The 15944-nt window shown below is 51.9% G+C and overlaps 5 protein-coding genes across 5 annotated transcripts; 1 reads left to right on the forward strand and 4 right to left on the reverse strand.

The window, feature by feature from the left end:
- Nucleotides 1–73: 73 nt before the first annotated feature.
- HD553DRAFT_347804 (PITH domain-containing protein) lies at nt 74–2844 on the reverse strand (the record flags this gene model as incomplete). The annotated part of the gene is made up of 9 exons (XM_046183325.1): nt 2748–2844; nt 2588–2665; nt 2417–2478; nt 2168–2266; nt 1811–1954; nt 1520–1675; nt 1162–1386; nt 960–1029; nt 74–243 (listed from the first exon to the last, which is right to left on the reverse strand). Exons 1-9 carry the CDS (start codon nt 2785–2787, stop codon nt 74–76), a joined length of 1044 nt encoding a protein of 347 aa, XP_046039034.1. The 5' UTR covers nt 2788–2844.
- Nucleotides 2845–3240: 396 nt separating this feature from the next.
- HD553DRAFT_304901 (uncharacterized protein) lies at nt 3241–4824 on the reverse strand. Its single transcript, XM_046179081.1, has 5 exons — nt 4667–4824; nt 4354–4449; nt 4140–4167; nt 3849–3921; nt 3241–3731 (listed from the first exon to the last, which is right to left on the reverse strand). The coding sequence occupies exons 1-5, from the start codon at nt 4689–4691 to the stop codon at nt 3693–3695; spliced, it is 261 nt and encodes an 86-aa protein (XP_046039035.1). The 5' UTR covers nt 4692–4824; the 3' UTR covers nt 3241–3692.
- Nucleotides 4825–8867: 4043 nt separating this feature from the next.
- On the forward strand, nt 8868–9991 carry HD553DRAFT_339180 (uncharacterized protein; the record flags this gene model as incomplete). Its single annotated transcript, XM_046182415.1, has 3 exons — nt 8868–9218; nt 9319–9724; nt 9804–9991. The coding sequence occupies 3 exons, from the start codon at nt 8868–8870 to the stop codon at nt 9989–9991; spliced, it is 945 nt and encodes a 314-aa protein (XP_046039036.1).
- Nucleotides 9992–11229: 1238 nt separating this feature from the next.
- On the reverse strand, nt 11230–12871 carry HD553DRAFT_152935 (uncharacterized protein). Its single transcript, XM_046176759.1, has 4 exons — nt 12692–12871; nt 12055–12615; nt 11447–11969; nt 11230–11365 (listed from the first exon to the last, which is right to left on the reverse strand). The coding sequence occupies exons 1-4, from the start codon at nt 12773–12775 to the stop codon at nt 11280–11282; spliced, it is 1254 nt and encodes a 417-aa protein (XP_046039037.1). The 5' UTR covers nt 12776–12871; the 3' UTR covers nt 11230–11279.
- Nucleotides 12689–15467, reverse strand: HD553DRAFT_152974 (endoplasmic reticulum vesicle transporter-domain-containing protein). The gene is made up of 9 exons (XM_046176760.1): nt 15230–15467; nt 15034–15117; nt 14756–14873; nt 14553–14658; nt 14066–14499; nt 13846–13944; nt 13634–13716; nt 13366–13516; nt 12689–13263 (listed from the first exon to the last, which is right to left on the reverse strand). The coding sequence occupies exons 1-9, from the start codon at nt 15371–15373 to the stop codon at nt 13046–13048; spliced, it is 1437 nt and encodes a 478-aa protein (XP_046039038.1). The 5' UTR covers nt 15374–15467; the 3' UTR covers nt 12689–13045.
- Nucleotides 15468–15944: the final 477 nt, after the last annotated feature.

A 15944-nucleotide genomic window follows, 5' to 3' on the forward strand; every position in this document is an offset into this window, starting at 1 on the left:
CCCCTAACCCCTAACCCCTAACCCCTAACCCCTAACCCCTAACCCCTAACCCCTAACCCCTAACCCCTAACCCCTAACCCTCGTTCTCGTTCCCGTTCTCGTTCTCGCCATCAAAGGCGACGTCGACGGCAGCCCCTAGAACCTCTCGCAAGACCTGCCGACTACGAGCATCGAAACCGGCTGGTCCTCCTGCGACGTCCTCCTCCTCCTCGGCTGAAGGCAAGACGACTTCGATGAGAACCTCTAGAGGAGGTGTTGTTGATGATTGTGCTGGTCCTTGTTCATTGTCGGTCGGGGTAGACATAGTTGTCCACGAAAGGCTGGTAGTATCCTGGACTGGTTCGTTATGCCGTACCCGACTGCGGTGTCATCTGGACGTCGATGTACTTCGAACCAAACCGTCTATCGGTTCTCCTGATCTGTCGATATGATATGGATAGTGTACTTATGGAATGTAGGGACGACTTTGTAGGGTTGATGAGAGTCGAAAGGTAGGCATGGCACTGTACATCGAGATCATCATCACCCATCGACCTCGAACTTGTAACCATCCGCTTCCGCTCGAGAACTCTCTGGAGACTTTAAAAGGTCAAACACTTGAACATCAAGGGAATGATTCAACTCATCCATCCTCATGACATGGCTCACAGACCTCTCCTCTCTAGCATCTCCTCAAGACCTCATCACTCGATCATACAAGAAACTCAACAACCACAAGACGGCCGGAACCCAGACCAACGCCGTCATCAAGTCCATCCCGCCGGTCGAAGGCGGTGTGGTCGAAGGATGGTTCAGTGCTCCGGCATGGCCTGGATCTTCTCCCGGCTCGTCGCATGAACGGCTAAGGGTCCGAAAATTCGTCCAGATAGGAGTGATAATGGTAGTAGTAACAGTAATCATGATCAGTAAAACAAAGTATCTCCCCAAAACAAAATCGGAGAGAACCCCATCGCACCTACCGCTTCCGTACACGTCAAACGAGTCGATCCGGGTGGTCTCCTCGTCCCCCTGATTGTCCTTGACGAGGATCTACCCCCGAAACATCGCCCAACAGATTCCAGAACCCAGATCAGCTCAAGATCACTCCGGTTACACTGCCCTCTCGTCCCTTCCCTGAGCGAACAGAGAAGGAACAGATCTCGGAAACCTCGAAAAACTCACATGCAAACTATTAACGTTCTGGAACCTGACAAACCTCAGATCGATCCTATTTCCGCCCTTGACGTCCCCCTCGCTCAAAACCAATTCCTGTGTCGGTTCGTGAGAATCCGCATCGGCGAAATCGAACTGCGGCTGGTTGATAAACAGCTGGACCGTCTTGGGCCCCTGGGGTGGGGAGATGCCGGAGAAGAACGAGATGGATTTGATCTTGACCGGTTGATTGAACTGTGAGTCATGCCCCGTCAAAGTATCGTCATCGCAATTGCAATTCCCCCGATGTGCAAACGGCCAACGTCGTCGAACCGAAATCAGTCTCAAGTAAGCCAACTCCCGCCCAACTCCATGAACTCGGACTGACCGGCAAATAGACCAACAACTCCGGATCGCTCTCGCTCTCCAAATAACTACTCCCCTTCTTCCCCGCTCCACTGCCGACGATGCTCTTGATCCCATGATCGGCGCTCTCGTTCAAGCAGGTGAGCTGGGCGGTATGCACTTGCGGGAGTAGCGATTCCTTCGAGCCCGAATCAAGGCATCATTTCAGAATTAGACAAAAGAGTCGGTTGGTTAGCGATACATTCTCCTTTCTTTTACTTTCCGTAGCTCGGCTCAAACTGTGTGAGCGAGCGAGTGAGAGAAAAAGACTCACCACACCAGGTTCCGCCGGAGCCGAAGCCGACGACCCCGCTCCAGCACCAGCTCCGGCCCCGGTCGAGCTCGATCCAGCAGGAGGAGCCGCCCCAGCGTGCGTCTTGATCAGGTTCGCGAGTCCGGCCGGGTTGGCGCCCATCATCTATCGAATTCCCCCAAGCCCAAGTCCAAGCCCAAGATCAAGATCAAGATCAAAATCCAAGTCCGAAGGTTACCAGGTTGCCAGGTTGCCGGACAGTATAGAGGTAGAAATAGGTTATTCTTCCGTCAGCTTTCCCACCATTGGCGTTTATAGATTTCTGTGTTGATCGAGATGAAAAGAAAAAGGAAGCCAGACATGGAACACAATACTGACCTCCCCGACCTTCTGCCCACCCTTGATCACGATGAACGTCGGCATCGCCCGGATCCCATACCTCGCTGCTACGGGTTGAAGTCTGTCCACGTCGACTTTCTACCAACACCAAGCCCACCGGTAAAAGGTAAGAACAAGGCGTGCCACAACAAAATGGAACCAGGAAGAAAATCAGCACGACGAGAAAAGCAAAGAAGGAAAGGGAAAGGGAAAGGAAGTAGGAGTGATCGTATCGTATAGGGGACTTACTAAGAACTGCGCATGAGGGGTCGTCCCAGCGTGTTTCTCAAAGATCGGTCCGATCATCTTGCCTGCAAATATCCACCACCGTCCAGATCCCACAGTGTCGTTCTGTCAGCCACCATCCCCATCTGAACCTCGAACAACCCATGCCAACCTCGGGGGCGCAGGGGGACTCACAGGGCGGACACCAAGTCGCAGTAAAGTCCACGAAACAAGCTTTAGAAGCCGGAAGGCCCTTGATGATCGAGTCGAACTCTGCCGGTCGTGCACAGGAAGACAAAATCAAACCTCAACATGAGCTCCGTCGGTGAGACTGGTGAGTGAGGGGAGGACTGACCGTTCACGCTCTGAACGTCCTTCAAATTGGGCCCCGGCATACTTGTGGTAGATGTAGTCTCCTAGCTGTATCGCTCGTGTAAGGGGGTTCAAGAGAGTCTGATAGGTCGATGTTATGAGAGTCATGAAGAGGTATATGAGAAGTGGTCGAAGGATTCGAATATGCTCAATCAACCCTCGCGAGGACTTGATGACGAAGCGACAAAGGGAGGGGGCGACGCGATTGAAGAGGGTCAGTTAGGACCTGTAATAAGTCTGGATTGACCTGTCATGCCTGTCAGCACCTCCCTCTGACCTCAAGACAAGTGTGGGTTCTTTGTTTTCCGCTTGTTTTGTGGGGGGGCACCGTAGCTGCGAAAATTTAGTATTGGGCGTGAACTCGTGGTCAGCCATCAGCGATGGATCCAATAGCCAATAGCCATAATAATGGCTTGCTGCCGGGTCACAATACTTCCATCAGACACCCCCTCTTTGACACAATGTCACCAGGAAGATGCGTGTTGCTGTACGGGCGACATTATTTTCGAATCTTTATTGGGCGGAAAGGAAAGAAGTGAGGAAGACGAAAGGAGGAAAAGAAGATTATCATACTTGTCCGTCAAAAGGTAGATTTCGTTTCAAATTTCGAAAAGTACAAATGTGATCGCATATACCCTCCCCAGCTTCGTCTAATCGGAATCGGGGTACAGTGTCGGTGTCTGTCGAGTCGTGCCGGGGCCGAAAGGAAACATGCGTATAGTATAGGGCCGAAGAGTGAGAGATAGATATATCGTGGTGTAAGGTAATATTGACCAGTGATCCAGATCCCCCTAAGATGTGTGTCATTTTTTTGTCTTCTCTATCGTCGGCTTGTCGGATTATCGGATGGAGTGAAAGGCTGCCCAGATTGCTTTTTCTATTACGCCTCCTCGTTGCCCGGGTCGGTTGAAGATGAGGTAGGAGTGGCCTATGCGGTGATCTCCGGGCCCGTACCTCCAGGTATCAACTGTATCGAACAGAAAACGAAAAAGTATGATAGAATATCAGTATTCCTGCACTCTGCTCGTTGGACCCATCGTACCGCATAGCCAAGTATGACGGAAGAAAGAGAGCGTGGACTGACCATAGCGATCGAGCTCCCGTTCAGTAGCGTCTTCCCTAGCGGCGTAGCGACGGTCCCCGTTAATGTCACTTGACTTTATTTTTTTTGGTGTAGATGAAGATTGTTTAGGATGGCGGAGCCATGCCATGAAAGCACAGATGAGAAGCAGGGAGAAAAGACGAAAGAGTAGAGAGAAGAAAGAGAAGAAAAAAAGAGTTCGTCGAGGTCAGCGAGAGTGAGATAAGAAGGATCGATAATCGGACGGTACAGCCAACAGGTAAGAACAATGAAAGGGGAGTGGGTCGGACTTACTATTCAGTCACGTCCTTGAGTACCATATCTACATCAGTCACATCAGGAAAAAAACGCAACACCAAATATCAGTAACAACCCCGAAAAGCACGCACAGATGCACCCCATCTCTCGCTCGACACATCAACACCCTACACCCATCGTCCACCCAACACCCATCGTCCATCCCACTCCGAGTACGTAGCCTCATACACTCGTGTGACCGGATACTCACTAACATAATCGTCGAACCCCATGAGCGTCCCTACGAACTCCCTATCACCCTTCATGATGACCCAGATTCGGGAGTTGATGCATCGGTCGATGAGTTCTGCCGGGCGAGCGAGCGAGTGGAACAAGAGAGCAGTGTCGAGTGGGTCATGTATTGTTCGGGAGCCGGTGCAGGTCACGCCAACGCCGGAGATTAGGTTGGGGTTGGGTCAGGTTGGGACGAGGATGACGTTAGAACGAGGTGGAGATCGAGGTCGAGGTCAGTGAGCGTGCAAACAAGGTGGATTGTATAGAGGAAGCCAGGCGTTCTCACTCACCTAGGGGAAGGATCGTGGAAGCCATCTTTTGCGGATCGTAGTTAGATGGATAAGATAACTACCTCAAATCTTGATAGGCAATACCGTTCAATGATCAATGTCGAAGTTGTTGACGAGATCGACCTTGAACAAGGTTACCTTCATCGCTCCAGGTTCCTTTAGCACTGGTCGTCGGATCCGAAGTGGTAGCTGATTAGTTGTATTACCTAATCGGTCCGCTCGCTCTTTGTCAGGATGAGCGCGGACCGCGTCGAGAACTGCGACTCCCGCGCCGAGGCCCTGCATATCTTGACGGGGATCGCATCGGACCTGCGGCGCAACACTCATCGTGCTCGCTAAACAAACAACGTCCGGTGCACTCGAACGGCAGAAAGGGTTACTTGATCGAGGTTGCTCCTAAACCGACGCTTTGATTCGTACACCCGCCGTAGACCGAGCTCGATTGTCAGGTCTACAACCAATCCGTGATGGCGAGTCTGACACCCGTCGATCGCCCCTGACCGCGTCGACCTCGCTTTCGAGGGATGGCGTCGATACTGTCAAGCGAATAAGGTTAGACATTGCCAGTGAACCCTGGTCCAATCCCTCCTCTTTCCCTTGTTTGCGCCACGTTACCATTCAAACGACGATGGATGCGAGCGCGACCACGTTGCCTCAGTTCGGACGTGCATCAGGTGTTAAACAACGATGAGGATCCCTTGTACATTGCCAAACTCTTCAGACGTGACGAGCGGTAAGCCATATATATATTTCATGAGCCATGTTGGAAAAGTCTTCAGATCTACATCCGCTCAGTTCATCGACGCCTATCTCCGTTGCCCATACGAAGACTGAAGGATAACGATCAATCGAGACTGAAAGACGATCACCCGATGCTTCAGGATGATGGCTCACGACAGGCAAACTCGTTTGCAAAGCTGGGACTCGCAAATCCAAATCAATGCCCTTGCCTGCGAGTAAAGAGCCGAGTCTTACCAGAGTATATCACCTCAATCGGAATGCCAAAACCGTCAGGAATCGGGCCTAAACAAACCCCTCTTTATCCCTCCGGACAATAACTCGAGAATACAGTCAATAAAAGAGTACTGTATCTCCTCCAATAGGCATTGTAGCATTCCAGCAGCCGGAACTCGGATCGGATTGCGAAACCTTCGACGTTGACGTTGGGTCGGGCGATAGCTACAATATATGGTCCCTCATGCCAGTCCATCAATATATTGGTATACGGATCCTATACAGATGGACCTCATGCCAACGTACCTAACACATTCCGTGTTCCCAGCCCATCGCTTCTCTTCTCATATCGGGCATTATCACCCCGACGAAAGCCACACTCCTCTCCAGCGCTCCCGGTTCAGGATACACGCTACTCCTCCTGCGTTGATGTTGCTAGGACCGCAGTAATACCTCCCATCTCAGCTTTATCCCGATACTCAGCTGTTGTACGACGAGCTTCCGGTTCGTTTCATCCGGGAAAGCAGTCACTACCACAGCATCTCCTGTTCGTCAACACTGCAACCAGCCGATGAATCGGATTCCCGAGCAATCAGACTTTCCCTAGGTAGTCTTACCCGGTCGGTCGTATGTATGTACATATATTCGTATGCTATGACTGGCATCAGGCATCATCGATACGATATGATTGGATGGCGCCCTTCGAGATGGATGTCGTGGAAATGTTTTGCAAGCCCGTATTGTCGCCTGATTTGACCGCCTTCATTTCATCGCGCCACAACCTGTTAGGCGAGATCCGTTATAGATATCTTGGCCCTCTAGCAAGCTATCAGTCTATCGAAATTGCGCGAGCCACAAGACAGTACAACTTTAAGATTCGTTGGAATGACATCCATGTAAGCGAGAAACTGCAGACCTGTGTAAGAGCTGCCGTTTCGATGAAACCCGCAAGGTTTGCCATCTGATACATCTGATCAATCCAAGTCATTCTTGTGCAGCCGGCGCAGGCTTACCGAGGGAGAGAATGGGATTACACTGCGGCCTGGCTACTTTCTCCTCACCTAAATAGCGGCCACAATCGTCGCTCTGGCTGATTAAAAGTCGCCCCCCTCGCGTCTTAGACGTACAGTATGCGACGTGAAAGGGTTCCTGCAATTCCAACAACGAGACATTTGTTGAAGCGATCACTGTGCAATCGATGAACCGAGATCGTTTGTAGCTTGCAACGCATATTGTACGAACCTACTGTAGCGGCTCGTGGACTCCACTTAAGTCGTTCCATACAGTATCACATGACGACAGCCGGCACATCTCAAAGATCTTCAAGCTCACTGTTTGGCACATCATCCAGCGATCACCGATCATGATCGACATGCTCTCCCTTCACTCAACAAGGTCAATCTCGTTGTAAGTGACAAGACCGATGGGGCCTCGCGTTATGCCTCACTATCTATCACCCAGAAGCAGGAAGTATTGTACATGACATCGTGTACGGAGATGACATGCTGGAGATTCCTTGGAGCTGGGGTGAATTGCTACTATTGTATGCAATCAATCAGAAGCCATAAGCATCATTTAGACATTCCGTCAACAACAAACGGCGACACGCTCACCTCTGTTTCTGTATGAAGGCCTACTGTACCAACTCACGCTGCTTCTGGGTGACAACCATCCGCTGGGTCCTGTTTATACCTGACTGGTCCGCTACAGTATACTCGACAAGCGTAGTCGTTCTCCAAAGATTTTACCGCGGACATGTCGGTGGACTGCGAGCCTATTGTAGCCAGGCAAGCAAGCATTGATTGATGCGGATCAAGGGGATACGGCCCGATCTCGCACGATATGATACCATGTCTGGGAGATGTACAATAGCGGGTCCGGCGATACAGTATGGAACAGAGTTGTTTTTTGAGCGAGACGAAGCGCCTGCAAGAAGGCACAAGACGAGAGGTCGACATATTGGATCTTGACCCGAGGTTTTGCGTTCCGTATCGTATCAGAGGATCCTTTGACCAAGGCGTGACAAGAGGACTCAGGACGTACTAAGTTCAGGTTCTTGCTGATCAGGTTCATCCCCCCGAAGAAATAGTACTGACAAGTGAGGCTACAATAGGTCCCGCCGGGCGTACTCCGAAGAAGAAGCAAAAGGCGCCTTTGTCCGACTTTTCTCGCTGGGCTCGGTCTCGCTGCACTTCCGACCGACGTCATTCTCCGGCAACGACAGCAACTAGACCCACGACTACAGCTACTGGACTGCATTCGCTGAGGAGAGATATCTCGACGCTATCTGCCACCCGGACCTGATCTCTGCCGCAAACGTATCCGATCGCTTTATCCCTGCACGCGACCGGCTCACCAATTTCGCTGTCGAGGCATACTGCCGCATGTCACTGCGAAAGTACGTCGGCTTGCTCCAGTCCATGTCCGTTGTATTCGCCAGTCTTCATTTATTGACACGCTTTGACCTCACAGATGGGAAATGGCCGGATTGAGCGCATGGGTCGCTCCTTTGGCGCTGGCGGACAATGACAAAACCCTTGGGCATCTATGCCCCCCTGCCCACCACGGCTGCCTGCCTGACAGAGCTCCTGGCGCGTCATACAGTAAATTATATCCACCTATCCCTCACCGTCGTTGCTATCATCGTCCGTTTCATCTTACGCGTTTCATCTCCGTGTTCGTCGCGCGAAACACTCGAAGGATGACACGCGGGAACAATCAATCAAGCTCGAGCCGTTGACGCAGACGACGACGAGACGTGATTGATCGGCTAGAAGAGATGCAGGAACTGCGGCTACTGCGAAGTTATGGAACGACGACATCCATACATACCCGGTCCGGTCGCTCGATTTTTCGATCCAAAGGACCTTGAGCGGTGTGATCCGCACGTTCGTGAAATCCTCTTATTCGGTCGTTTGCGCGGGATTTGCTGCATCAGCTCAAGGGGCAAAAATCGTATATATCAGTCTGACCCATTGTCCGAGAGTTGAATGAACTGCCCTCCATACATCCAGGATCATCAGAATTCATCAAATTTGGCACACTCGTCGCAGGTCGACAGACGATTCGTTAAACCTTCGCCCGACACTTCGTAAGTCCTTTGCAGCCCCTTTCCAGTCGACACGGAAGCGAGTCTCATCACCTTTTGACAACCGGCCCTCATCCATAGTCCTCCTCGAAGCGCCGGACGTCTCTCGAGCTCTTACCCGCCCCTTCAACCCAAGTCACCATCGCCAACGCCACCACCATGTTCTGCGGCTCAGTCCTCGTCGCCGTCAGCCTTCTGGCCCGGTCGGCCTTGGCCTACACCCAAGTCAACTTCAACCAGCCCATCTTTTACAAGAACATTGACCCTCTGGTCTTCACCGGTAGCTACACCAGATCCCACTTGCATACCTTTTTCGGATCCGACGGTGTGACGGCGCATACTACGACCAGCAGCGAGTTGCAAGCGGGGTGTACGAACGGGGAGAACCCGAATGATTTTTCCGTCTATTGGGTCCCGACGCTTCTGTACAAGGATGCCGAGGGGGTTTTCAAGCCCGTACCTTTGTCCCGCTTCAGCGCTTACTATAACCTCGGTCAAGATCCTGCCGAAGTGAGTCTCAGATAGAGGATCAACCTATATGAGACCTATATCAATAGCTATCGCCCGTCCGCTGACTTGGACCGTATATCGTCCTGCGCCAATCGACCAGGTACCCATACCCCAGAACCTCATGATGCTAGCCGGAAACGCCGCCAACCAAGCTTCCGGGACCCTCGATCCATCCGCTGGCATCCAATGGTTTTGCGAAGGCCAAGACGTCCCGGTCGGTACCAACGGGTTCCCCACATCCACCTGCAACACGCACCTCCAGACTTTACTCCTGTTCCCTTCGTGCGTCAACGAACAGACCTTGAAGACGGCTTATAAGAGCGCGGGGTATGGGACGCCGAATAGGTGTCCGGAGGGGATGAAGTCGATGAGCCAATTAAGATTTAGTATTCGGTATGATCTTCGGAAGGCTCTTCCCGGTGGCTGGACGGGGGAAGCGCCTTTGAAGTTGGCTTGTGGGAATGCGTATTGCTCGCATGGCGACTTTATCAACGGGTGGACCGAAGGTGAGTCGTATTCCCGTCTCGAGTGATGGTCCTCCTACTTCCGCTGATCGAACAAAATATTACTGGTACCTTGCTACAGAATCGGCAATCACGATGGTTGACACCACTAGGGAGAAACGGGTCTTCTACCCTATCGATGGCACGCTCGGAGGGTACAAAGATCGCCCGACCTGCAAGCCCGCCGATAAGGAACCTCAGCTCGGGACGTCGGACTATGATGAGAGCGTGAAGATCTTGGGCAAGAGGGCTTGGGGTTCTCGTATCTAGTCTGCGCATAGCCGAACGGGTTGGCCGGGCTACCGGATGAGCATTCTTGGCAGGTCGTAGCGCCTCCTGGCTTTTTGCTTGGTCGGCTTGTCAGATTCTAGCTATACTGTAGGGGTCGTGTCGGACGTTTGTTATTTTCATGCCACTAGCTACGATGTTGATCATCGATCTGTGCTTAGCTCACTGACCTTGCGATATTTGAACTGCCTTCTGACGTCGTGCGCCGTTCTGCCGCAGTGCCGTTTGCTGTTGTTATGCCGTAGTGGACTGCGTGCATGTTTCAAGTGGTGATACGTGCATGTTTGAACCTTGGCAGTGGCCTTGGTCAACGCCAGGTCAGATCTAGAACCGTCCAGCCCAGACCCTCCCCCCTCCACCCCCCCACCCCCCAATCAACTCTTTTGTATGTGAGATCTCTCTTGTCGGTAGTCGTTGTAGTCCCTGCTGGTCTTCCTAAGCTTTCCGGCAATAGGCATTGCCTTGCTTACCAAGTTTGCTCTCTTCGCTTGATGTCCCTTGTCCTGCTCGTCGTCTTCAAATAGAAATTCGGCAATGATGTGCCGTCCGGCGAAAATTAGCTTCTGCATATCTACGTTTCGGACGACATCACCTCGCTCGGCGATGATCACATTCTGAAAGCCTGACTTCAAAGTCGCTTCCAGACCCCGCATGTCGATCAATGTTAGCCAAGAATTCCGCGCCGAGAGGAAACTTCCTGACCTGCCGATCGAAGGCGAGGATGTGTTTGATGGTGGTGACACACTGTTCCCCGCCAAAAACAGTCCGCGCAGTCTTGAAAACCCCACATGAGCCATCGATCGTAGACATCGATGATCAGTTGCCCCCGTTTCAATTGTTCCTTGTGGGTCATGAGGTTGAAGCGGTTGGAAAGATAGGAAACCTACCAGAACACCGGTGAAGGATATCGGTGTTTGAATCGATTGGTAATGCAGAGTGGTATGTTGGATCCCGGAACCGCCAGATCACAATCCTCAACTGGCGCACAGGAGCTTCGCTTTACTGTAACGTCAAGCGAATACCGACTGAATGGAGTCGAAGTAGACTGCGGAAAGCTCATTATGATGTATGAAGCGAGTGATAGAACGCGTTGCGCTTGTTGATCTCGATGGTTTGGCAGCTGGGAAGGCCGACTAGGGAGTTCCTGTTAGGTTGTATGTAGACAGGCGAGGCGGAACAAGAGCCAAATCCCTTCTTCGCCAGTTCGAGCACGAAGTTCATCGCATGTTCTTACATCTTGATATCTCATATTCGTCTTGGTATAACGTTCTCAGTACATGATCGTATTACGCTCCACCATCCGCGGGACTTTTCTCAATACCGGATCGTCCTTGGCCACGGCCCACAGGTATCCATCTGCGGATTCGCAAAAGTATAATTATCAGCCGCCTGCTGTAGAAAAATTTAAACTCGCTGTAGGGTGTATTTTGGACTTACCGATATCCGCCTCATCAACCGTACCCAACCACCCAAACCCTTCCCTCCCCTCGATCTCCCGTACACGTTCCAATATAACCTTCCCCGCATCCAACGCGGCAGCCCGGACGGTATACGCTTCTTGGGCCATCACCCGGGGTCCGTCGACGTGCTTGGGGATCCCATCTAGTTCTTCTTTAGTCTTGCCTTTCACGCTGACTCGGAATTCGTTGGCCGAAGTGTTCCACGAGGATAGAGTTGGGACGGTGCAAGATGAGAGGTCGAGGATCTCTAGGTGAACGAGCATTGTACACAGGACATTATCTATGAACATAGGGAGGGCGTGGGCGGAGGGGACTGTCCGTTGAGCGGACTTGTCGCTCCCCTTTGTACTTGTACTTGTAGCAACGGGTGATCGAGGGTCGAGCCGTTGATAAAGAGCGAAGAGGAGGAAGAATGCTTTCTTGTAGATGTACACCGGTCGAGGTGGGTCGAGGAGGGTTAAAGTGGTCTGGTCGGCGAACCCGGGAATGGTGGTGACGAGCTGCCAGAACAAAGTCGGAAATATCAGCGAGGTAATTGGAGAGTGAGAGGATCGCAATTAAGGACAATGTATCTCCAGCACTCACTCTCTCGATAAAGTGATCAGCCCCAGCTGCATCCCCCTTGCTCTCCGTAATCTTCTCAGCCTCATCCAAGATCTCGACGACCAAATCTCCCAAGCTCTCATACCCAGCCTCCACCAAAGCCCTTCCAGTCTCATTGCACGCCCTGACGACCAAATCGACGGCCTCGGCGACCTCCCCTTCTTTAGTCCCCACCGTCACCCCGGGTAGACTCTCGTGAGGTTTCTCACTAAACAGTGAGACACCCAAGATCCCAGCGATCTCCTCTGGAGTCAATTCGCTCAGACCTCGGCTAGTCAGCTTTTCGTCCTCCCCGGTGATGAACAGCCCGACGAGGATCTTGATGATATTCTGGTAAGCCCCATCCCCAGTAGCTTTGTGCAGAGGTAATCGGTACCCTGACAACGTGTTCAAGAGGGAGAGGATGGCTAAGAAGTTGATCTCGCTGACGAGCGTGGGGAAACGGAGTGGAAAGGCCGATACGCCGTGATGGGATTTGAGACGGTTGAAATCGGATTCGTTGAGGGTCTGGGTGAGGAACTTGTCGATAGCTTCGATCGAGATCTGTCAAGGATGAGGGTTAAGTATAATAGTCAGCTTTAGGACTGTACTTGACATCTGATGATTACCGAACACTCACCTTGATCCCCGCATCCTGCCTGACGTTCCTGCAACTCGTCCGAACCTGTTCGATGAACGATCCCGACGAAGGAAACGAGGTCATGCTGATGAAAGATCTATGGTTTATATGATAAACCTGTTGCTATCTCGCCACCATCCACCTCGCAGTAAGACCAGTCGTCTAGTCTTGCTTTATATGTTTTCAAGCAGCAGACGTCGCTCATCGCTCGAGATGGTTGTTGACTCGAGAATTACTACCGAGTTCACTCCAAAACCCACCGAGAACCTTATCTCCCTGACTCGTCCATCGGATCCGAGATTGACATCGTTGCATCTTCATCTACAAGGAACCCCTCAGCGAGTCAAGTCGAGTCTATCGATACCCCGCATCCACCTGTCCGAAATAACTACTGCTCCTCCTCGCCATCCCCATCTTCCCACTTCCCATACCACCTCCACCTCCACCTCCTCCGGGACTCGGGAGTACGCTCGGCGTGTACGGTTTTTCCGTCTTGAGCACCTTGACCTTGACTTCCTTTTCCGCCCGGGTGAGGATCCGGAGTGCGAACGCTGCCGTCGTCCATACCCCGCCTAAACTCAAGTCAAGTCAAAGTTCAAGTCATGCGCAAAACGAGCTCGAGACTCAGCGGCGAGTACGGTTTGTAGTGCGAGACGAGATGTGACAGGACTCACCGATCACCCCAGCCAACCTGATCAAGAACTGATACAACGTCGTCGTCCTCTCCTCGACCGTCATGCTCAGCGCCTCGAGGTCAAACTTGAAAAAGATGCCGGGGACGCCTCGTCCGTGTTCTACCGTACGGGAATAGTCGGTCACCGCGTACTACAAGGGGGCAATGTTGGGTGGAGGGTCATAAGTTGAAGAGGGGGGATCAGGTCAGAAGATTAGCCAACGATTCCTCTTCTATGGATCGACTTTTTTTTTTTTTTTGACACTCACCTGACTAGTCTGGATCTTGCGTCGACTCGAATCGATATACGTCGTCGGGACCACGCTCAAAAAGTATTGAAAGATCGGGAATTCTGGCACAGCGAATCAACACCATCGTCATCATTTTGTCAGCGAGCTCGAATTTGCGTAAAGTTGATTTTGCTTCGCAACACGAGATATGATGCGACGTGAATCGAGAGGACTCGGGACTCGGGACTCACTCTCCTCGGTCTTGACGTAGGTCATGTCCAAAGGCTGGGCGATCGCAGGGAAGAAAGGCCCAAACGAGAACTCGTGGATGATGTGCGAGAGATTCATCACTGCCCGAAGTCACAGATCAAATCATACGTCAAACGTCAACCTCTCGACTTTTCTCGTTTCACTGAAACGACCCCAGTACAGAACATAGAGGTAGAGAGAGAGGAAGAACGTGGTACTGACGATCATGCCCCGTATGTTCCCAACTCATATACCCATGCCCCAACGTCGTAACATGTAAATTCCCCGTAACCCGCTTCACCCCGACGCTCCCGTACACCCGACAAGCCTTCCCCTGCTCAGGCCCTTCGGTCGGTCTCCAATTCTCCGTCTTCCTGAACCCTTTAATGTTCCTCCGTAAGTTATCTTTCGGGCTAGGAGGGCGTCGGTTGGATACGTTCGGGTTCACAGGTTGGGATGAAGATGAGGAGGAGGAGCCGAAGAGGGAAGAAAATATTCGACGGAGGCCGGAGCTGGTAGATGTTTGCCTGGTTGGTTTAGGGAGAGTCAAGGGGGTTCGGGAACCGCGATGGGCGTCATGGACGACCTGGTTGGCAGAGGGGATCGTCGCTGCCGCAGGTCTATCAGGTTCGTATATTTGATTTATCAGCCAAGATCTAAGAACGTTCGCAGAGGTCTTGTTGACCCGACACGCCCCGCCGGGACTCACTGTACGTTCAACGCTCGACCCGTCTCCCAAACGGTCCCATCCTTGACGAAATCGTCCGACAAGTGCAACCTATCCCCAACGACGTCCCTCACGTCGATCGACAGGTCTACAATCGACAAACGGACAAAGCGACAGAACCGTCACATTAGCTAGCTATTCCTTAGGGTCCCATTGGAGAGCGATCCCAGTCGACTATTACTCACAGTGACAAGGCATAGCAACGGTCAGATCCACATTCAACTGCAACTCTTTCGTATCCACCGTAGGATCTACGTGGAACGAAAACGTCGGGGCGCCGAACATGAACTCTCCCAGGTCGTTCTGCGTTTCCACGTCCACGTCCCATCATCCATAATATTCCATATCAACCCAAAACACAATATGTTAGCCAGATGTTAACCAGATGTCCAAATGATGATATAATGGTAGAGTATATTATGAGCGAGGAAGGGTGACTGAGGGTCATGGGAAGGAGACGTACGAGGATGAGGAGAAAGATGATCCCCCCGACGAGGGCTGTTAGGATGCCTCCTCTTCTGGACCGCTCGGTGTATGTCGATTGTACCTGCCATCACATTCCACCAGACCCAGCGAACAGAACACCAGATCTCATTAGCTATAGTTTCCGACTGATAGAAACGTCGTAAAACATATGGTTACATGGAACATGGACTCACCTTTGGAAACGCATCGAAAGCCTTGATCGGAGCGATCCTATCCAACTCGGCCAGCAAGTCCTTGGCGGACGTGTTCGAGTCGTCGTTGAACGACTTGTTATCCCCTCCTGAAGGGTCGTTCATCCCGAGGTGCGGTTCGAACATGCTGGCCAATACCCAGCTCTGGATTCTATGTGTATACCTTGTGGGATATTGGATAAGGGCGTATAGGGATATGAAAAGTGGGAAGATGTAGGATCAAGTTGAATTGAAAGGGACTCTACTCTAGCTACTCTGGCTCTTCGCTGTCTGCCCCGCGTCAGTCGTGAAAGTGACGAACCCCGACATTCACAACACAGGCCTGATCACACGATTCGACTTGACTTACCAAAACAGCCTCATGACAATCCTCTCCAATGGGTTCAACTCCGCGCAGATCAGGGGGAACCAGCGGAGCAGTGTGCAAGGCGGCACCGTCTCGATTCGCACGCAACGCATGGTCCCTTTGCCTGGTTATCGACGTATTCCGAACCGCACAGCCAAGGTCGATCTTTCGACGCGCAGTAACTGCAGGGGACGACATTGGTCCTGGCAGCCTTGCTGACCAGGGCATTGTAGGCGGTAGCGTAGTGGCTCATCTGATATATATAGAGAGAGAGGATCAATTTCCAGACAGGAGGTTGACGGAGATTGACTAGCTCACGCTGTTCATTTGGGCATTGACAGTATTTCCAGA

Source organism: Filobasidium floriforme, assembly GCF_021052385.1.
Source record: "Filobasidium floriforme strain CBS 6241 chromosome Unknown HD553scaffold_3, whole genome shotgun sequence".
Lineage (NCBI taxonomy): Eukaryota > Fungi > Basidiomycota > Tremellomycetes > Filobasidiales > Filobasidiaceae > Filobasidium > Filobasidium floriforme.